The sequence below is a fragment of the Heterodontus francisci genome, chromosome 19 (genome assembly GCF_036365525.1).
Source record: "Heterodontus francisci isolate sHetFra1 chromosome 19, sHetFra1.hap1, whole genome shotgun sequence".
Classification (NCBI taxonomy): Eukaryota; Metazoa; Chordata; class Chondrichthyes; order Heterodontiformes; family Heterodontidae; genus Heterodontus; species Heterodontus francisci.
The window spans coordinates 27,064,695-27,087,703 of NC_090389.1; the positions used below are offsets into that span (position 1 = coordinate 27,064,695).

The window sequence follows — 23,009 nt, forward strand, 5'->3', positions numbered from 1 at the left end:
GTGTAACTGCATTCAGGAAGCAACAGTGAAACAGAAGCAACAAAGATGCACCACGCAAAACTTCACAAACTATATAGATGGGATTTTATTTTCTCTGTCAAAAACTGCAGTCTGGAAGTACACTCAATGACTTAATAGGCCCTGTGAGATCTCAGTTGCTCATTGCAGTTTGCCCACAAAGAAAGATGCATTGGTTTCAGCTCTGACTGATGCACCGGATCACGCACATAACAATATGACAGTGCCCAGTGGCTTGCAAGTCCAATAAATCCAATAGTTGTTTCAGGCAATCACTTCTCAAGGAGCTTATCAAACACTTGGGTCTTCCGTGTTCGATCTCTGAGGTAAAGCCTGGCTCACAGACTCCTATACTGATAGGCAGTACGGCGCGTGGAGACCTGTGCCAGATGAATGACCAGATGCCTGAAGAACCTGGCCTCCCCATTCTCTTCAGGAGTCAGCAATTAAATTACAAGATCGTTGTAGCTTACATATTTCTTTTTGGTTGCTGGGCCTGTAGGAAAGCATCAAGATCTGAGTTAGAATGTCATGTGAATATTCAATGTTCTTACACAATAACAATGCCACTGATTAATTACTTCCAAGATCTTCTCAAAGTGACACAGATCAAGAAATCTCAGCATCAGTGAACAAGCGATCTCTCCCCCCATGAGAAACCTCAGTTAAAGTATTTTACACAAATTGACTGGTTAAAGGGAGTCTGAGATTGCAAAGCCAGAAATCTTAAGTAATTTGCTTAGCAAATGCTTATGTAATGACCTCTTGGTGAGTTGTTGGGGTGAAAATGTTCTGAGGTTTGCAAGTATCGGGCATGCTAATTAATTCTAAGTTTTGGGCAAAAGAGCACACAGGGCAAGATTTGCTCTGTGCTCTCAATGCAGGGAAATTGGACACACATTCACAATTTCACTAATGTGCGAAGGGAATTTTCTTCTACAATCCAATAACCCAATTCACTAAAGTACAGAGATGCACAACACAGTCAATATGATTCCTCTTTCTTCAAGTCATGAAAACACCTTACCAAATCAAGATGTATTGATAGAAAATAAGTTCAGGTAAAATAGTTCCACCTGCAGAAATTCCTGACCCAGTGGTGGTGGCAATATGGTGATGATGAATTGATATCAAGTAAAAATAACTGTAGGATTAATGGGGCTTGAAAATATCAATAATTATCAGACCAAACATTTTTGTTTAACTTTCCAAATTCCTTCCCTCCTCTCCTGAGGGGATTGTCTCAAGCACAATGTGATTTTCTGAGGACTGGTCACCTCTTTACTACCTTGCTCAAGCATCCAATTGCTGCCTATGAACACAGATAATGACTGTTGGCAGGATATTCAACCGAGGAACATAACACAGCCAAACCCGGTGCTGTCCTGATTGTGGCCTTTACCTCTGACTTGACCTTGATTCCATCCACACATGGTCTTCATCCCAAAGACTGCCTACTTCTACTTCTGAAACATTGCCAGCTCTGGAATTCCCTCTCTAAACCGCATCTGTTCATCTCCCTCTCTTATAACATATTCTTTAACATCCAGCTATTTGACCAAGCTTTTGGTCACTCCCTCCTAATCTCTCCTCCTTTCGCTTGATATCCATTTTTTTCGGTGTGTCTCTGAGAAGCACCTGAGGATGATCTTCCACATTAACAGCACAATGCAAAAGCAAGTGGTGGTGTCACTATCACCCCGCAGAACCCCCCCCCCCCCCCCACCCTGTGCATGCACTTCAAAGCAGGAGTCAATGGAGAGCAATCAGGGAAAGGAATATTTTGTTGATTCAATTCCTTTAAGCAAACTTGTCACATTTGTACTAATTCAAAATATTTGGAGTCTTTGGCCCAAATTTTGCAGCAGTAATGATGGCAAAACTGTCAACGTTCGCCATCATTACTCAAATGAAACTAACAGCAACTTCGGGAGTCCACAGATGTGCAAGTAAATGTGAAAATCCAGAGGTTGCTGGCAGTGCTTCTCTGCATCTCCATAGGATGAGCTGTTGAAGTCCCCTGCAATCAATCAGAATCACTGAATTGACCCTTTAACATTCGTAACATCGCTGTTAAAAACACCCAAAAAGTTACCCCATTGTTAATGAGGTGCAGCTGAGTTTTTAAATGCAAACTAAGTCATAACTTTTGTTGAAAAACCCCTTTAGCTCTGGACAAGTAAATTGCGTAATGTTAATTTATTTAATTCTGTCAAAAACTCCAAGTTCTTGAATATAATAAGCTTTTTAAAGTTTATGATATTTCAGCTTCTAATGTGCCAAATTATTTCTTTTGCTCTCTTTAAAATTCATAAAATGAGAAGGATAATCAGTGCATTTTACTTCCTGGTTCGCTGTCTGAAAATACTTCAATGTAATTGGCATCCTGTTGGATGGCATTACTGTTACTGGATGCTTGGAGCTCGCTTTGACTTGACGCCAGGTACCAATTAACATCAGGAAAGAGGGAATCCATGCCACAGAGATTACTTGAGCTTTGTGGGCAGTTTTCTTTGAGGTTTGTGGAGAGCACTGTCACTTCCCCACTCACTGCAAAATCCAGGCCAAAATGACCATATCAATATGCTGTCACTCTTATTCAGCTTCAAGCAGAGGAATAGTATGTGCATAGCAAAACAAATGCTGTGATGAAAACTTTGAGTAAGTATGGATTTGTTCCCAAAACATAGGCCACATACATCCAGTATCCTTGGCTTCATATTGTCTTCAGCACATGAATGCTTTACAAGTGTTTTTCTCCAACATGAACAATTTCCAAGATCTGCAGTTTCCATAAAACAAAACATTCAGCAATGTCACCTGCCAATTAGTTTCCATGTTACAATCTTAGTGCAGCTCAAGGCATAAGGGAACAGTCTATGGCCCAATACAACAACTAATAGATCTTCAGTGAATACTTATTTGGAGCTGGAATTAAGTCCACTGTTTCACTGAGAATATATTGAATGAATTTAATGGAATGCCTTGTCAGTGTGTCAGGAACTGCGCACCAGTTCATTATAAAGCTGGTGCTCTGGTTGGTAAATTGTTTTAATTCTTTGGAACTCTTCTGCGTTTTCCAACTTCCCTTTCTGATATAACCTACATGCTTTTAAAATACAAGCTTGGCAAGGCCTAATCACAACTTCCTGATTTACCTTAGTTTTTCCTGTATCCAGTGGTGTCCTGGATTATGAATTGGCCCTTTACCTAGATTCCCAATTGAGTTAATTCACCAAACACATTTTTGCTCTATTATAAGAAAGTCCAGCAGCGTTAAAAGGTTTGAATATGTTTCCACTTCTCCCCTGCATGCTCTTGAAAATGATGCACTGATTCACGAGTCCATTCCCAGCATCATCTCATGAGTAAAACTTACAATCACCACGGGCACACACAAATTACAACTGTATTATTTTTCACACATGAAAGAACAAACAGAACGTATGGGCACTTCATGTCAAGATCAAATTATTCTGTGATTTGCCTTCCAAATAGCTCAGGACACAATGCTGGTGCATGAGCTGTGAAGGCGCTATTGGTGCCACACAAATATATTTTACATATCCCAATACTAAACTACTTTTTTGGCTTTTTTACATTCTTTCAAATGGTGTTTCCTAAATAGTTACACAAATTACATTTTCACTAGGTTAGTATTTATTCTACGGGCTTCAGTTACTTTGCTAGGCAAAGCTACTTTACATATATCCGTTTTCCTGAATTCTAACTGTGTTGCAATTAAAGCTCCTTAGAGTGTCTGCTATTCTAACCCAGGACCTGAATAATGCATTACTTTTAACACCTAGGGAGCCTTGGCTCAGAAGGTAGCACACTTCTCTCTACATTACATGTTTGTGGGTTCAAGACCATTCTAAAGACTTCAGTACAAAAATCTAGGCTGACACTCCAGTGCAGGACCAAGGGAGTGCTGCACTGTCAGAGCTGCCATATTTTAGATGAGATATTAAACTGACACACCATTTTCTCTCTGAGGTGGAAGGGGAAGCGGTGGTGTAGTGGTATTGTCACTGGACTAATAACCCAGAGACCCAGGGCATTGCTCTGGGGACTTGGGTTCAAATCCCACCACCACAGCAGAAGGTGGAATTTGAATTCAATTAATAAATCCAGAATTAAAAGCTAGTCTAATGATGGCCATGAAAACATTGTCGATTATTGTAAAAACCCACCTGGTTCACTAATGTCCTTTAGGGAAGGAAATCTGCTGGCCTAAATGTGACTCCAGACCCACAGCAATGTGGTTGACTCTTACATGCCCTCTGAAATGGCCTAGCAAGCCACTCAGTTGTATCTAACCACTACAAAGTCAACAAAAAGGAATGAAATCGGATGGACCACCCGGCATCGACCCAGGCACCGGAAACGACAACGGCAAACCCAGCCCTGTCGACCCTGCAAAGTCCCTTACTAACATCTGGGGGCTTGTGCCAAAGTTGGGAGAGCTGTCCCGCAGACTAGTCAAGCAACAGCCTGACATATACTCACGGAATCATACCTGACAGACAATGTCCCAGACACTGCCATCACCATCCCCGGGTATGTCCTGTCCCACCGGCAGGACAGACCCAGTAGAGGTGGTGGCACAGTGGTATACAGTAGGGAGGGAGTTGCCCTGGGAGTCCTCAACATCGACGCTGGACCCCATGAAGTGTCATGGCATCAGGTCAAACATGGACAAGGAAACCTCCTGCTGATTACCACCTACCGCCCTCCCTCAGCTGATGAGTCAGTACTCCTCCATGTTGAACGACACCTGGAAGAAGCACTGAGGGTGGCAAGGGCATAGAATGTATTCTGGGTGGGGGAGTTCAATGTCCATCACCAAGAGTAGCTCGGTAGCACAACTACTGAGCCTAGCAATGCAAAACTGGGCATCCATGAGGTGCTGTGGGCCATCAGCAGCAGCAGAATTGTACTCAACCACAATCAGTAACCTCATGGCCGGCATATCCCCCACTCTACCATTACCATCAAGCTAGGAGACCAACCCTGGTTCAATGAAGAATGCAGGAGGGCATGCCAGGAGCAGCACCAGGCATACCTCAAAATGAGGTGTCAACCTGGAAACTACAACCCAGGACTATCTGCGTGCCAAACTGCGTAAGCAGCATGTGATAGACAGAGCTAAGCGATCCCATAACCAACGGATCAGATCTAAGCTCTGTAGTCCATCCACATCCAGCCGTGAATGGTGGTGGACAATTAAACAACTAACTGGAGGTGGTGGCTCCAAAAATATCCCCATCCTCAATGATGGGGGAGTCCAGCACATCAGTGCGAAAGATAACGCTGAAGCATTTGCAACAATCTTCAGCCAGAAGTGCCGAGTTGATGATCCATTTCGGCCCCCTCCTGAAGTCCCCAGCATCACAGATGCCAGTCTTCAGCCAATTCGATTCACTCAGCGTGATATCAAAAAACAACTGAAGGCACTGGATACTGCAAAGGCTATGGGTGGCACAGTGGTTAGCACCGCAGCCTCACAGCTCCAGCGACCCAGGTTTGATTCTGGGTACTGCCTGTGCGGAGTTTGCAAGTTTTCCCTGTGACTGTGTGGGTTTTCGCCGGGTGCTCTGGTTTCCTCCCACAGCCCAAGACTTGGAGGTTGATAGGTAAATTGGCCATTATAAATTGCCCCAAGTATAGGTAGGTGGTAGGGGAATTGAGGGAAGGTGGGGATGTGAGAGGGTAATGGGATTAATGTAGGATTAGTATAAATGGGTGGTTGATGGTCAGCACAGACTCGGTGGGCCGAAGGGCCTGTATCAGTGCTGTATCTCTAAATAAAATAAAAATAAAAAATATAAAATAAATAAATATTCCGGCAATAGTACTGAAGACCTGTGCTCCAGAACTTGCCGCGCCCCTAGCCAAGCTGTTCCAGTACAGCTACAACACTGCTTTCTACCCTGCAATGTGGAAATTGCCCAGGTATGTCCTGTACACAAAAAGCAGGACAAGTCCAACCTGGCCAGTTACCGCCCCATCAGCCTACTCTCAATGATCAGTAAAGTGATGGAAGGTGTCATCAACAGTGCCATCAAGCGGCACTTGCTTAGCAATAACCTGCTCAGTGACGCTCAGTTTGGGTTCCACCAGGGCCACTCAGCTCCTTACCTCATTACAGCCTTGGTTCAAGCATGGACAAAAGAGCTGAACTCAAGAGGTGAGTGAGAGTGACTTGCCCTTGGCATCAAGGCAGCATTTGACCGAGTATGGCATCAAGGAGCCCTAGCAAAACTGTGGTCAATGGAAATCGGGGGAAAACCCTCCAATGGCTGGAGTCATACCTAGCACAAAGGAAGAGGGTTGTGGTTGTTGGAGGTCAGTCATCTGAGCTCCAGGACATCACTGCAGGAGTTCCTCAGGGTAGAGTCCTATGCCCAACCATCTTCAGCTGCTTCATCAATGACCTTCCTTCAATCATAAAGTCAGAAGTGGGGATGTTCGCTGATGATTGCACAATGTTCAGCACCATTCGTGACTCCTCAGATAATGAAGCAGTCCGTGCAGAAATGCAGCAAGACTTGGACAGTATCCAGGCTTGGGCTGATAAGTGGCAAGTAACATTCGCGCCACACAGTGCCAGGCAATGAACATCTCCAATAAGAGAGAATCTAACCATCTCCCCTTAACATTCAATGGCATTACCATCACTGAATCCCCCACTATCAACATCCTTGGGGCTACCATTGACCAGAAACTGAACTGGAGTAGCCATATATAAATACCGTGGCTACAAGAGCAGGTCTGGGACTAGGAATCCTGCGGTGAGTAACTCACCTCCTGACTCTCCAAAGCCTGTCCACCATCCACAAGGCACAAGTCAGGAGTGTGATGGAATATTCTCCACTTCCCTGGATGGGTGCAGCTCCAACAACACTCAAGAAGCACAACACCATCCAGGACAAAGCAGCCCACTTGATTGGCACCCCATCTACAAACATTCACTCCCTCCACCACCAACACACAGTGGCAGCTGTGTGTACCATCTTCAAGAGGCACTGCAGCAATGCACCAAGGCTCCTTAGACAGCACCTTCCAAACCCACAACCTCTACCAACTAGAAGGACAAGGGCAACAAATGCATGGGAACACCACCACCTGCATGCTCCCCTCCAAGTCACACACCATCCTGGCTTGGAACTATATCGCCGTTCCTTCACTGTCGCTGGGTCAAAATCCTGGAACTCCCTTCCTAACAGCACTGTGGGTGTACCTAGCCCACATGGACTGCAGCGGTTCAAGAAGGCACCTCACCACCACCTTCTCAAGGGCAATTAGGGATGGGCAATAAATGCTGGCCTGGCCAGCAATGCCCACATTCCATGCATGAATAAAAAAAAATTAGACAATCCCATGGCACTATTTCGAAGAGAAGTTATCCCTGGGGTCCTGGTCATCAATTGTCCCTCAATTAACATCATGATAAACAGCTCATTTGGTCATTATCACATTGTTATTTGTGGGAAATTGCTGTGCAGAAACTGGCTGCTATATTTCCTATATTACAACAGTGGCTGCACTTAAAATTGCTTCATTGACTGTGAAGCACTTTGGGACATCTTGAGGTTGTGATATGCTATTTAAATGGAAGTTTTCTTCCTTCTGGGATGCAGACTCAGAAGCAGCTAATCAGTTGTCCCGATTTACCATAGTCTCACTTTGCCATGATGTTCTGGATTGGCTGTGTATCTAGGTTACAGAGTCATGTGCTGGGATTTTTCCCTTGTCAGATAGAAGCCTTCCACTGGCTGAAAGGCCAGTAGCGAACCCGGCTCCGCCTGGCCTGGGGATCCGATCCGCATTTTGCAGTTCCCTGGCCTTTAATTGCTCTGAGGTGGGACTTCCACCCGCTTGAGGCAGGAATTCCTGCCGAATGGAGCTGTTGGCCAATCAGTGGGGAGTAACTCTTAGCCCCAGCAGCGCCATCAGGAGCGGTGGCCACTGCTGGGACTGCAACCCAGCCAATGGGAAGATGATGTCAGGGAGCCCAGAGAACGGTAAGTTTTTGGTGCTTCACTGGGGGTGATCGGTCAGGCCACGGCAAAGCAAGGGTGGTCGATTGGGGAGACGGGGGATGTATTAGGTGCTGGCCGTGGTTGGGGCAGCGGGGGCGGCCCTCTGTCGGGCATAGGGTGTCTGATCAAGAGGACCCCCCCCCCCTGCCCAGCAGGCCATCAGAGATCCGCCGCCTGCTTTCGTCAGGAGGCTTCTGTCGGGACTGGACCGCCCGACCAGCCACGGGTAAAATCCCCGTGACGGCCGGCGGAGGCTCTTAAGTGGCCACTTAAGGGCCTTGATTGGCCTGTGGCAGGCGGGCTGTTTTTCACAGCCACTGCCCTACGTAAAGTGGCAGCGGAGGCAGGAGTGGGTCGGGAAGGCCCCCCCCCCCCCAACCCCAAGCCTCCCCCTCCATTTTACGCCCCCCACCCCTCCCGCCACCTTCCTGCCTTTTTGGGAGGTCGTAAAATTCCGGCCATAGAGTCACTTACAGTACAGCAGGAGGCCATTTGGCCCATTGAGTCCATTCCGACACTCCATGGAACAATCCAGTCAGTCCGGCTCCCCTACTCAATCCCCGTAGGCCTGCAAGTTTATTTCCTTCAAGTGGTCATCCAATTTCCTTTTGAAGTCATTGATTGTCTCCACATCAACCACCCTTGAGGGCAGCAGGTTCGATATCATTACCATCTGCTGCCTAAAAAAGTTCTTCCTCATATTTCCCTGCATCTCTTGGCCAAAACCTTCAATCTGTGTCCCCTAGTCCTTGTACAATCAGTTAAAGGGAACAATTTTTCCTTGTCTACTTATCTATGCCTGTTATAATCTTCTACACCACTATCAAATCTCTCCTCAATCTCCTTTGTTCTAAGGAGAACATCCCCAATTTTCCAATCTAACCTTGTAACTAAAATTCCCCCAACCCTGTAACCACTCTGGTAAATCTCCTCTGCACCCTCTCAAGGACCCTCACATCCTTCCTAAAGTGTGGTTACCAGAACTGGAATACTTCAGTTGGGGCCTAACCAGAGCTTTATAAAGGGTCAGCATAATTTCCCTGCTTTTGTACATAATGCCTCTATTTATGAAGCCCAAGATCCCATATTCTTTGCTAATCACTCTCTCAATATCTCCTGCTACCTTCAACAATTGATGCACATGCACCCCTAGGTCCTTCTGTTCTTGCACACTCTTTAGAACTGTGCCATTAAGTATATATTGCCTCTCCCTATTCCTTCTGCCAAAATGCATCACCTCACGCGTGTCAGTATTAAATTCCATCTGCCACCTGTTTGCCCTTTCTGTTAGCCTATTGACGTCCTATTGCAGGTGGTTCATATCTTCCTCACTGTTTGCCAGACCTCCAAGTTTGGTGTCATGGACAAATTTTGAAATTCTGCTATGTATTCCAAGATCCAAATCATTTATATATAGCAAAAAAAGTACTGGTCCCAGAACTGGCCCTTGGGAACATCACTGTCTACCACACTCCAGTCTGAAAAACAGCCATTTACTCTGACTCACGATGACTTCTGTCCCTAAAACAATTTTTTTGTCCAATTGGATGAGGGCCCTCCTATTCCGAGAGCCTCAATTCGGTTAACCAGCCTTTAATGTGGTACTTGATCAAACTCTTTCTTAAAATCCAGATAAACAACATCCACCGCATTTCCTTCACCAACCTTCTCTGTTACTTCGTCAAAAAATTCAATTAGATTAGTCAAGCATGATCTCCCTTTTACAAATCCGTGCTGGCTATCCTTAATTATCTTGAACCTCTCCAAGTGTCTGTTGATGTTTTCCTTGTTTTTTGTTTCTAAAACTTTACCCACCACTGGTGTTAAACTGACTGGTCTGTAGTTGCTAGGACTGCCCTTACACCCTTTCTTGAACAAGTGTCTCACATTTGCCACTCTCCAAACCTCTGGCACCTCCCCTGCAACCAGGGAAGATTGGAAGATTATGGCAAGCCCTTCTGCTATCTCTACTCCCACTTTCTTTAGCAACCTCGGATGCAAACCATCCGAACCAGAACCCAAGCATAGCTAACTAGCCTTTCCAGTACCTCCTCCCTCTCAATTTTTACCCTTTCCATTGCCTCTACTCTCTCCGCTTTTCTTGATATTTTGTTAGATTCCTCTTCTTTAGTAAACACTGATACAAAGCACTTATTAAATATTTTAGTCTTGCCCTGTGCCTTTAAGCATGTATTATCCTCTTTTCTCATGTTCTCTCTTTGCCAGTCTTATTTTCCTCTTCACCTCCTCTCTCAACTTATTGTCTATGGCCTGGTTCTCACTTGAAGAATTCTCCTGACATGCATCATACACCCTCTTTTTTGTACCATCATAATCTCTATCTCGCTTGTCATCCAAGGAGCCCGGTTATTGGTTCCCTTACCTTTCACCCTTGTTGGAATGTTTCTAGCCTGTACCTGAAGCACCTCCTCCTTAAAGATAACCTATTGTTCTGATACAGCTTTTCCTGTCAGACTTGATCCCTTCTCATCGCGTTGAAATTAGCCCACTTCCAGTCTGGACATTCTACATTATTTAATTCCTTGCTTTTCTGCATTACGAGCCTAAAATTTATGCTACAATGATCACTCGTATTCAAGTGCTCCCCAACAGACACTTGGCCCACCTTATTTCCCAGCACTAGTCCAGCAATGCCACCTTTCTAGTTGGGCTAAGAACTTACTGATCAAGGAAGTTCTCCTGAAAACATTTCAGAAATTCATCCCTCTCATTGCCCTTTACCCTAACATTATCACAATCAATATTTGTGTAATTAAAGTCCCCCAATATCACCACTCTATAGTTCTTGCACATCTCTATGATTTCCCTGCAGATTTTCTCCTCTATCTCTCTCTCGCTATTTGGAGGCCTACAGAATACCCACAGTAATGTGATCATACCCTTTTTGCTTCTTAACTCCAACCAAATGGATTCTGTCCTTGCCCCTTCGAGGACATCCTCCCTTTCCAACACTACACTGTCTTCCCTAATCAGTTCTGCCACTCCACCTCCCTTTTTTCCTTCTCTATCTTTTCTGAACACTTTATATCCTTGTATATTAAGTACCAAGTCCTCTCCATTTTTAAGCCATGTTTCCATTATTGCCACTACATCGAATTCCCATACTGCTATTTATGCTTGCAGCTCACCAACGTTATTCATCACACTTTGTGCATTTACACACATGCACTGCAATCCTACCTTTACATTCCTTGTCGTCCTTCTCGTTCTGCTTCCAACAAATACAGAAATATTCCCCTCTCTAGTACTGCCTAATATTCTCACATTATGCACCATATTTCTTTTTTTTGCTTCTATATGCTGATGCCCACCCCCCTGCAAGTTTTGTTTAAACCCTCCCCAACCACCCTAGTGAATCTCCCCGTGAGAGCACTGGTTTCAGCCCTGTTGCACTGTAACCTGTCCCTTATGAACAGTTGCCTTCTGCCCTGTAACCGGTCCCAATGCCGCAAGAATCTGAAGCTCTCCCTCCTGCACCATGCTACAAGCCTTACATTGAACCTCCTTATCTTCCTATTTCTACTCTCGCTAGCACATGGCACTGGGAGTAATCCTGAGATTACTACCTTCGAGGTCCTACTCTTTTACCGCCTCCCTAGCTCCTGAAAATCTGACCACAGAACCTCACTACCTGCCCTTGCTATGTTGTTGGTACTAACATGTACTACAAATTCTGACTCACTCCCTTCCTCTGCAGAACACCCTCTCCATGGTGTCCTTTACTCTAGCAGCAGGGAGGCAACACACCATGCAGATCTCATGACAATGGTTACAGAAATGCCTATCTGTCCCCTTGACAATGGAATCTTCTATAACAAGTGCGTTTTTGCACTTTTAAAAAAAATATATATTTTTTTTAGAGATACAGTACTGAAACAGGCCCTTCGGCCCACCGAATCTGTGCCGACCAACAACCACCCATCTATACTAACCCTACAGTCATCCCACATTCCCTATCACCTCCCTACACAAGGGGCAATTTACAACGGCCAATTTACCTATCACCTGCAAGTCTTTGGATGTGGGAGGAAACCGGAGCACCCGGCAAAAACCCACGCAGACACAGGGAGAACTTGCAAACTCCGCACACGGCAGTACCCAGAATCGAACCCGGGTCCCTGGAGCTGTGAGGCTGCGGTGCTAACCACTGCGCCGCCCAACTTTGCTGTTCCTTCCTGTGCAGTCCCTTGCCCAATGGTGCAATAGTCTGGAGTTCACTTCTTCAAGGTGTCATTATTCTCAACAATCTCCAAAGCTGAGTATTGGTTTGACAGTGGCATACACCCCAAAGACTCCTGCACTTCCTGCCTCTTCCTACTCTTCTGGATGACTACCTACCTACTATCCTGAACTCCTACTGCCTGTTTGGTGACTATCTCCTGGAAAACAATCCAGGACACTCTCCTGCTCCCTGATGCTCCTCGGATGATTCCAGCTGCCCCCACGCTCAGAAATCCTGGGCTTGAGCTGAGGAGCTGAAGTCACTTCCTACACACATGGTTCCTCAATAATAAAACATGAAAATCAATGGAAATGAAAATTGGGTGGTTTCTATAATTGGGGGGTGATCTGAAATACCAGATTTACATCCAAGAGGTAAGTTGAAAATCTACCCCATTGCATTGTATAGGCAGGTGTAGCTATGGTTTTCTGCCATTAACACATTGTAAGTCAAGACTAAAATATCACCTCTACAGAGATTTCAGCTCGGTTGGTAGCACTCTCACCTCTAAGACAGAAGGTTGTGGGTTCAAGCCTCAGTCCAGGACGAGAGTACAAAATGAAGGTGACACTCAGTGCAGTACTGAGAGAATGCTGTCTTTCAGATTATACATTAAGCCAAGGCCCCTTCTGTCACCTTGGGTGGATGTAAAAGACCTCATAGCACTTTGAAAAAGAGCAAGGGAGAGTTCTCCCTGGTGTGTCCTAGCCAATATTTATCCCTCAATCACATAAGACAAACAGATTGTCTGTTCATTATCATAGTACTGTTTGTGGAGCTCTGCTGTGTGTAATTTGGCTGTTGTGCTTTCTACATTGCAACAGTGACTACACTTCAAAACGACTTTAGTGACTGTAAAGTGCTTTGACACATCCAATGGTCATGAAAGGTGCTATAAAAATGCAAGTCTTTCTTTCTCACATGAACTTGACTGCATCGCATCAGATGCTGAATTCAGCAGGTGCAACTTAATTTTCTAAATCCCTTCTGATTTCTTACAGCTGTCTATACAAGAACATCCTGTGCCCCACAACTGAACCTCACATTTCACAGCTGGATCTGTACCTAAATCTGCAAGATAGCTGCAGCCGCCAGATTTTATTGCCCTCCAGCTTCACTTCATAACCTTCAACAAGCAGATAGTTGACCAATCTCAATGACCTTAAAGGGAAACCCAGGAAGACTGCTGTAACCTTGCCAAAGTAAACTTCCAAACTTTTATCCAGAAGTAGAATTGTAAAAGAAGCTTGGCTAAGTTGAAACTTTTTAAAATCAGATTTATACCACCTGTGTTGTGAAAACGAATCATTTATCAGTCTTGGTTTAGTGATTGCATTCTTGCCTCTGGGTCCCAAGGTGCTGCATTCAAATCCCAGTCCAGAGACTTGAACACTTCATCTCGGCTGACACTTCAATGCACTACTGAGGGAGTGCCACCTTTCAGATGAGACATAAAAGCAAGACCCCATCTGCCCTTTCAGGTGGCGATTAAATATCCCATCAGACGATACAAAGAAGAGCATGGGTATTCTCTGGGTGTCCTGGAAAATATTTATTTCTTAATCAGCACCATCAAAATAGATTTGTCTCATTGCTAATCATTAAAATACATCGAGCAAAGTACTGTGGTACATTGAAGAGCTTTTTATACTTACAGAAGTCTGTATTCAATTAAATCATAACAATAGAATGGCTGGAATTTTATGCCCCACCTGCAATGTAAAGAACAGCGGGGGAGGTGGCAAGCAGCCTGCACCCCCAGGCCAATTAAGGCCCTTAAGTGGCCAATTAATTGCCACATAAGGGCCACCTCCCACCGCCACTGGTATATTACCAGCAGCGGACAGCCGCTTTGCCATCTGGGGAGCCGTCCAGTTAAACCTGGAGGCCTCCTTGCTAGCTGAGGGGGGTTGTTGGGGGGGGGGTCGGGGGGGGGGCCGTCCTGATCGGGCACCCTGAAGCACAAACTTTCCCTGCTGGAACACCTCCCCCCACTATCTCAAGCCAGTCCCACCCCTCTCGCCGGGGCCCAGCCGATTGTCCCCATCGAGGCTCCACACACTTACCTTGATTCCGGGGCCTCTTCCATCTTGCCAGTCCTAGGAATGTAGGAACAGGAGCAGGCCATTCAGCCCATCAAGTCGGCCCCGCCATTCAATGCGATCATGGCTGATCATCCACTTCAATGCCTTTTTCCCCACACTATCTTCATATCTCCTTATGAAATTTGTATTTAGAAATCTGTCAATCTCTGCTTTAAACATACTCAATGACTGAGCTTCCCCAGCCCTCCGGGGTAGAGAATTCCAAAGATTCACAACCATCTGAGTAAAGAAATTTCTCCTTATCTCTGTCCTAAGTGGCTTCCCCCTTATTTTGAAATTGTGTCCTCTGGTTCTGGACTCCCCAAACAGGGCAAACATCTACCCTGTCTATCCCTTTAAGTATTTTGAAGGTTTCAATGAGATCACCTCTTATTCTTCAAAAATCTAGAGAATTGAGGCCCAGTTTCCCCAATCTCTCTTCATAGGACAGTCCCGCCATCCCAGGAACAAGTCTGGTGAACCTACATTGCACTCCCTCTATGGCTATAATATCCTTCCTAAGGTAAGGGGACCAAAACTGCACACAGTACTCCAGGTGCGATCTAACCAAGGTTCTATACTATTGAAGCAAGATTTCACTACTCCTGTATTCAAATCCTCTTGTGATAAAGGCTGACATACCATTAGCCTTCTTAATTGCTTGCTGCACCTGGCATGTTAGCTTTCAGTGACTTATTGACAATGACACCCAGGTCCCTTTGTACATCTACATTTTCTAATCTCTTACCATTTAAGAAATACTCTGCACATCTATTCCTCCTACCAAAGTGGATAAACCTCACATTTTTCCACATTATATTCCATCTGCCATGTTCTTGCCAAGTCACTAAGTTGGTCCAAATCCCCTTGAAGCCGCTTTGCATCTTCCTCACAACACACCTAGTTTTGTGTCATCCGCGAACTTGGAAATATAACATTTGGTCCCCACATCCCAATTGTTGATATATATTGTGAACAGCTGGGGCCCAAGCACTGATCCCTCTGGTACCCCACTAGTCACAGCCTGCCAATGTGAGAATGACCCAATTATTCCTACTCTCTGTTTTCTGCCTGTTAATCAATCCTTAATCCATGCCAGTATGTTACCTCCTAGCCCATGTGCTTTAATTTTGCTAACCAACCTTCTGTGGGGGGACTTTATTAAAAGCCTGCTAAACATCCAAGTATACCATGTCCACTGACTCTGCTTTATCAATTCTGTTAGTAACAGGCTCAGAAAATTCCAACAGGTTCATCAAACATGATTTCCCATTCATAAATCCTTGTTGACTATGCCCAATCAGATCATTATTATCCAAGTGTCTATTTATCACATCCTTTGGAATAGATTCTAGCATTTTTCCAACAACTGATATAAGGCGAACAGGTCTATAATTCCCTGTTTTCTCTCTCCCTCCCTTCTTAAATAGTGGAGTGACATTTGCTACCTTCCAATCTGCAGGAACTGTTCCAGAATCTATAGAATTTTGAAAGATGATCGCCAATGCATCCACTATCTCCAAAGTAACTTCTTTCAACACTCTGGGATGTATAATATCAGGTCCCAGGGTCTTATCAACCTTCAGCCCCATTAATTTCTCCAAAACAAGCTTCTTACGAATACTAATTTCTTTCAATTCCTCATTCTCCCTAATCCCGTGGATCTCAAATTCTGGGAGATTTCTTGCATCTTCCTCAATGAAGACAGATACAAAGTAATCATTTAGCTTCGCTACCATTTCTCTATTCCCCATTATAAATTCTCCAGACTCAGCCTGTAATGGACCCACATTTGTCTTAGCCAAACATTTCCTTTTTACATATCTACAGAAGCTTTTACAGTCCGTTTTTATGTTTTTTTGGGAGCTTACATGCATATTCTATTCTCCCTTTCTTTATCAGTTTCTTCATTCTCCTTTGCTGTATTCTAAAATCCTCCCAATCCTCAGGTTTACTACTATTTCTGGCAACTTTATGGGCCTTTTCTTTTAATCTTATATGATCCTTAACTTCCTTTGTTATCCATGGTTGACTGCCTTTATTTTTGGGGATTTTGTGCCTTGAAGGAATGTATAGTTGCTGTAAACTATGTAATATTTCTTTAAAGACTATCTATTGCCTATGTACTGTCATACTTTATAATGCATTTTCCCAATCCACCTCAGCCAATTTGCCCCTCATAACTGCATAATTTCCTTTGTTCAAATTTAACAACCTGGCTTCAGATTGAACTACCTCACTTTCAAACATAATGTAAAATTCTATCATATTATGATCACTCATCCCTAAAGGCTCTTTTACAAGAAGATTATTGATTAGCCCTATCCCATTACATAATACTAGATCTAAAATAGCTTGTTCTCCAATCAGTTCCTCAACATACAGCTCTAGAAAGCTATCCCTAACACACTCCAGAAACTCGTCCTCCATAGCATTAGTGTTCAGGTTTACCCAGTTGATATGCAGATTGAAGTCACCCATGATTACTGTATTATCCATGCTACATGCTTCTCTAATCTCCTGATTAATACCATGCCCCACACTACCACTATTGTTTGCTGGCCTATAAACAACTCCTACAATGTTTGCTGCCCCTTGCTGTTCCTCAGCTCCACCCAAACAGATTCCACATTTTGTTTTTCCGATCTGAGATCCTCCCTTACTAATGTACTGATCCCATCCCTTATCATCAGCAAAACACCACCTCCTTTTCCTTTTTGCCTGTCCTTCCTAAACGTCGAATATCCTTGAATATTCAGTTCCCAGTCTTGGTCGCCTTTTTTAGATTAGAGATACAGCACTGAAACAGGCCCTTCGGCCCACCGAGTCTGTGCCGAACATCAACCACCCATTAAACGAATCCTACACTAATCCCATATTCCTACCAAACATCCCCACCTGTTCCTATATTTCCCTACCACCTACCTATACTAGTGACAATTTATAATGGCCAATTTACCTATCAACCTGCAAGTCTTTTTGGCTTGTGGGAGGAAACCGGAGCACCCGGAGAAAACCCACGCAGACACAGGGAGAACTTGCAAACTCCACACAGGTAGTACCCGGAATCGAACCCGGGTCCCTGGAGCTGTGAGGCTGCGGTGCTAACCACTGCGCCACTGTGCCGCCTTGTAGCCATGCTTCTGTTATGGCAATTAGATCATACCCATTTACCTCTATTTAGGCCTTTAAATCATCTACCTTGTTGCGAATGCTGCGTGCATTCAGGTAGATTGCCCTTAACATGTCTTCTTGACATTATTCTGCATTCTCAGCTAGTTGATGTTCGCCTTTGTTTCGCCTGCCTTCTAATGTCACTTGCTACTTTTCTGCCTCCTGTTACCAGCTTTATTCAGTCCAATTTGAGCTAAGCCTCAGGTTACTATCCCCTGACAAGCTAGTTTCAACCCTCCCCATCAGCACTATCAAATCTCCCTGTGAGGATGTTAGTTCTGGTCCTGTTAAGGTGTAGCCCATCTTGTACAGGTGCCATCTGCCCCAGAAAAGGTCCCAATGCCTCAGAAATCTGATTCCCTCCCTCCTACACCAATTCTACAGCCATGTGTTCAATCAATCAATCCTCCTATTCCTATGCTCACTAGCATGTGTCACTGGGAGTAATCCTGAGATTATTGTTTTGCAGGTCCTGCTTTTTAATTTCCTTCCTAACTCCCTAAAATCTGCTTTCAGGACCTCATCCCTTTCCTTACCTATGTCATTGGTACCACAGTCTCTGGCTGTTCACCCTCCCCCAGAAGGATGTCCTGCAGCCACTCCATGACATCTTTGACCCTGGCACCAGGGAGGCAACATACCATCCTGGAGTCAAGTTTACTGCCTTAGAAATGCCTATCTGATCTCCTGATTATCAAATACCCTATCACTATTGCTCTTCCATTCTTCATCCTCCCCTCTTGTGCAGCTGAACCACCCGTGGTGCCAGGGCCTTTGTTCTGGCTGCACTCCCCTGAGGAACGATCCCTCTTACCAGTATCCAAAATGAAAAAGCCAATTAGCAAGCAAGATAGACTCAGGGGACTCTTGCACTGCCTGCCTGTTTCTCTTAAACTACCTGGCCGTCACCATTTCCTCTCTGACTGCATGCTGCTAGCCTGTGGTATGACCACCTTCCTAAACATGCTATCCATGTAGTCCTTTGCCTTGCGGATGCACAACAGTGACTCGAGCCGCCGCTCGGGTTCCGAAACTCGGAGCTCAAGCTTCTGCAGCCAGTGACACTTCTTGCAGATGTGTTTGTCTAGGACACGTGGTGTGTCCATGACTTCTCACATACCGCAGGACATGCATTCCACTTGGCTGAGCTGACCTGCTATACTGTAACTTTAAAAACATTTATTACAATGAGAAGTACAATAACTTACCAATCAGTTTCTTCCCTGTACCGAAGAGAGAGGCAGCTACTGGAGGCTGAAGAGAGGAAAGGATATTGGAAAGGAGGAAGGAAGGGAGGGAGGAAGGGAGTCTGGTAAGTGAGGGAGTTCGGTAAGGAGGGGAACTATAAATTAAGAAAAAAAAAATTTAAGTGCAGAATGTCAAGTGGGAGTTTGGTGCATGAGGAAGGGAGGAACCCCTTCCTCATGCACCAAACTCCCACTTGACATTCTGCACTTAAATTTTTTTTTTCTTAATTTATAGTTCCCCTCCTTACCGAACTCCCTCACTTACCAGACTCCCTTCTTCACACTCTGTGCCCTCCAACAGCACTCAGTGCAAACAAGCAGCATTGAGAGTCCCCTGAATTTATATTCTGAAAACAATGCTGTGTCTGCTCTGCTAGAGTGCAGAAACCAGTTTAAGCTAGCTACCTAATTAACTAGCTACAGCTACTCTCAGAGCATTTGTATACTCCTGTTTAAAACTGCAAGAAATATAACTTAATTCTTAATTGAAACAGGAATTTCAATTGATTGCTAAATGTAAACAATGGATGGGTGCAATCCCAGCAGTGGCAACCGTTCCCGATGGCCCTGCTGGAACTGAAGAGCTGCCGGCCTGTTGATTGGCCAGCAGCTGTTGGAGGCCGAATTTCCTGCCTCAGAGGGGCAGAAGGCCTGCACTCTTCCAGTTTAGTGCCTGGGCCATGCAAAAGCTCTGAGTGGCTTCCAGGCCCGGCAGAGACGGGCTCGCCCCCGATTGCCGGGACCTCCATCACAAAGTAAAATTCCTGCCAACATGTGTATAATGAAGCAAAATAGACAGTCCTTAGTGTTTAAAACTAGCCCAGCTCAAATGTGGTGAAAGATTTCTCTTTCTACTTAGAGGTCTTGTTAGCTCTTGTTCAGTCAGTTTGAGAAATCTCTGGTCGGTATGGTCTCAAAGTGCCATGCTGCCAGAAATGTGGCACAGATTTGGGCTCAAGAAACAGTTGGAGAGCAGTTGCAGATTCTTCTGCATCTAACTTGCAGCGTACTTCAGATGGCATTCCTTGATATCAATACAAAGTACATGAAATATGAAACTCTTCTGCACCCCAGCATGGACATCCATTATCATAGCTACAACCCCTTCATGATCAAAGATAGAAAATGCCATCAAACAGTCTCTTTCATACTTGTTCCAAATGCATAATGTTTAGCTACTGAATGTAACATTGATCACACATAACAGGGAGGTGGATCCACATAGTCCAGTCATCATGTTGTTGATTACAAATAATTTTTTGCTCCCTCACTAAATGGATTAAACTCCATGCTCAGGTCTTGGTCACTGAAATCCTGTTGGCTTCATAGTTAAACTGGTTTGAGTTACTCACTGCATCTCTCATCATATTAATTCAGCTCCCTCATATTGTTGGCCTCAATCACTCCTCCTGGCCAATACACTTGACATTGTTGCAGCCTTCCTTATTTAAGAGTGACCACTGGAAGAAAGAAATCCCTCCCAGAAATAAGTAAGGACAATAAGCAGTTAATCATAATTCTGTTTGAGTTTTAAAAAGAAGTCCTGATGGTTAGCCTCCTTCAGGAAGTGGAGAAAAGTGTTTTCAGGCCGCATTGGTTTTATAACTACCAGAAAGATCATGACATTTGTTCTACAATAGCAAGTATAAACTTAGCTCCTTTGAATCTGTGATAACATTTGATAGCAGGAAGGTCCTTCGTCACTGAAGGATGCTGCGAATGATGGATGGAGCAAAGAGATCGATGGCTGGTAGATGTGCGGAGGTACCCACAGTATACATGACAATTTAATTTACCTGGGTGGAATCCATTGAGGCATGAGATGAGATACTGAGTTGACAAGAATAAACAAAATCAAATTCTTGTAGCTCATTCATTTTCTCTTATTTCTGATGCATATGACTTCCATTCTTTCATGTCTAATGTTCCCAACCTATCAGATAAATCAAGAGCACAGCATTCATTATTCCCCCATTATTCTTCCTTCTTCACCATAAGGCATTGACTCCTGCTGGGTTTAATTTCCACAGCTACTACTGCCTCTGATACCTCGCCCAAGTGGCCACTCTTTAGGTGAGGTTGGACAGCCAATGTTAGTGGGCTATTAACCTTGGAAGGCATCACAGCTCATCCAGTCTTTCAATGAAACCCTCATCAGCACATTTTCCAGCAGGTATCACTACATGATTTTAAGAGTAGGAAACCCTAGCAACGTTGCTTCCATCCCTTGCCCATAGGTGCTTGAAGTCCAGGGCCGCAATTTATGGATTTTTTATTTTCCGCTCTCTTTCCCATTGTTAAAGTTTTGTCTTTAACCCTCTCTTTATCATGTATACTTCCTGAAATCAGGATAAGAAAGAAAACTGTTTCAGTGTTCAACTGCTGAGACCCAAACTGGATAGCAAGATTACCAGAACAGTACAAGTTAACCTCTTCTCCAAAACCCCTTCCCTTCCTTCTTTTCTCTGGGAGGCACTTGGCTTTGTTTCTTCTGTGAAAAATAGTAAACAATAATATCAAATATGACAAAAGGTTAATGATCACTACACTACAAAGGGTTCCTAGCAATATATACATGATTTGTTGTGAACGAGTTTAGTACACCGCACTTTCAACTCTGGGAGACCTTGGACTGAACCCAGTCCAAAGCGAAATAAAAACAAGAAATGCTGGAAATACTCAGCAGGTCTGGCAGCATCTGGAGAGAGAGAAGCAGAGTTAACATTTCAGGTGAGTGACCCTTCATCAGAACTGGCAAATATTAGAAATGTAATAGGTTTTAAGCAAGTAAAGTGCGGGTGGGGCAACAGGTAACCAAAGAGAAGGTGTTGATAGGACAAGGTCACAGTCCAAAGTGAACTGAGCAAGTGGGTTCATTTAATTCAAGAGAGGGAAAATGCCGAATGTTAGGTTGATTACTTAAATAAGGATATTAAGATGTATCTGGAAACTACAGACCAGTAAGACACCTTTGAAATTATTTTGAGATATCTAGTAAATAAACATTTGGAAAAGCAAACATTGCTAAAGGATATTCAGATTGGAGTCAGGAAAGGGAGGTCACACTTGAATAACCTGCTTGAGTTTTTCTGAAGAAACTGGGGCCAATCTTTTACTGGGTATACATCAGGCTAGCAGGTAGTGGTAAGATATTTTGGACCCAAGTGCAGCATTTACAGTCCTTCCTGCCCCACAAAAATCACAGAGTCACAGAGTCATTTACAGCACAGAAGGAGGCCATTCGGCTCATCGAGTCCATGCTGGCTCTCTACGGAGCGATGCAGTCAGTCTCACTCCCTGGCTCGATTCCCATAGCCTGCAAGCCTATTTCTCTCATTGGTCATCCAACTTTCTCTTGGAGTCAGTGATTGTCTTCACTTCCAGCATCCCTATGGGCAGCGAGTTCCAGGTCATTACCACCCGCTGCATAAAGAAAGTGCTTCCTCATATTCCCCCTGCATCTCTTGCCCAAAACCTTCAATCTGTGTCCCCTAGTCCTTGTACCATTTGCAAATGGGAACAACTTTTCCTTGTCTAACTTATCTAAGCTCGTCATAATCTTGTACGCTTGTATTAAATATCCCCTCAATCTCCTTTGTTCTAAGGAGAACAAACTCAGTTTTTCCAACCCAATCTTGGAGCTAAAATCCTCCATCACTGGAACCATTCTAGTAAATCTCCTCTGCAGCCTCTCAAGGACTCTCACATCCTTCCTGAAGTATGGTGACCAGAACTGGATGCAATATTCCAGTCGAGGTCTAACCAGAGCTTTATAAAGGTTCAGCATAACTTGCCTGCTTTTTTACTCAATGCCATATTTATGAATCTCAAGATCCCATATGCTTTACTAACCACTCCGTCAATATGTCCTGGTACCTTCAGAGATCGCTGCACGTGCACCCCCAGGTCCTCTGTTCCTGCATACTCTTTAGATCTGTGCCATTAAGTATAAATTGCCTCTCCTCATTCCTTCTGCCAAAATGCATCACCTCACATTTGTCAGTATTAAATTCCATCTGCCACCTCTCTGCCCATTCTGCTAGCCTATCTTTGTCCTGTTTGCCGCACCAGCTGCTTGCTGGTGTTGTCAGCAAATTTTGAGATTCTACTCTGTAATCCAAGATCCTGGTCATTTATATATATCAACAAAGTAGTGGTCCCAGCACTGACCCTTGGGCAACACCACTGTCTACCATCT

The 23,009-nt window shown here is 44.4% G+C and overlaps 1 protein-coding gene across 2 annotated transcripts in view; it reads right to left on the reverse strand.

Moving 5' to 3' along the window:
* Nucleotides 1-241: 241 nt before the first annotated feature.
* The window catches only part of LOC137380004 (metabotropic glutamate receptor 7-like), an 888,173-nt gene continuing 865,405 nt past the window's right edge, over nt 242-23,009 (reverse strand). For both annotated transcript variants that reach the window (XM_068051473.1, XM_068051472.1), the window contains exon 10: nt 242-514. In XM_068051473.1, the coding sequence (XP_067907574.1) occupies nt 465-514 (50 nt within the window). In that variant the 3' untranslated portion in view covers nt 242-464. The remainder of the gene's footprint in view (nt 515-23,009) is intronic.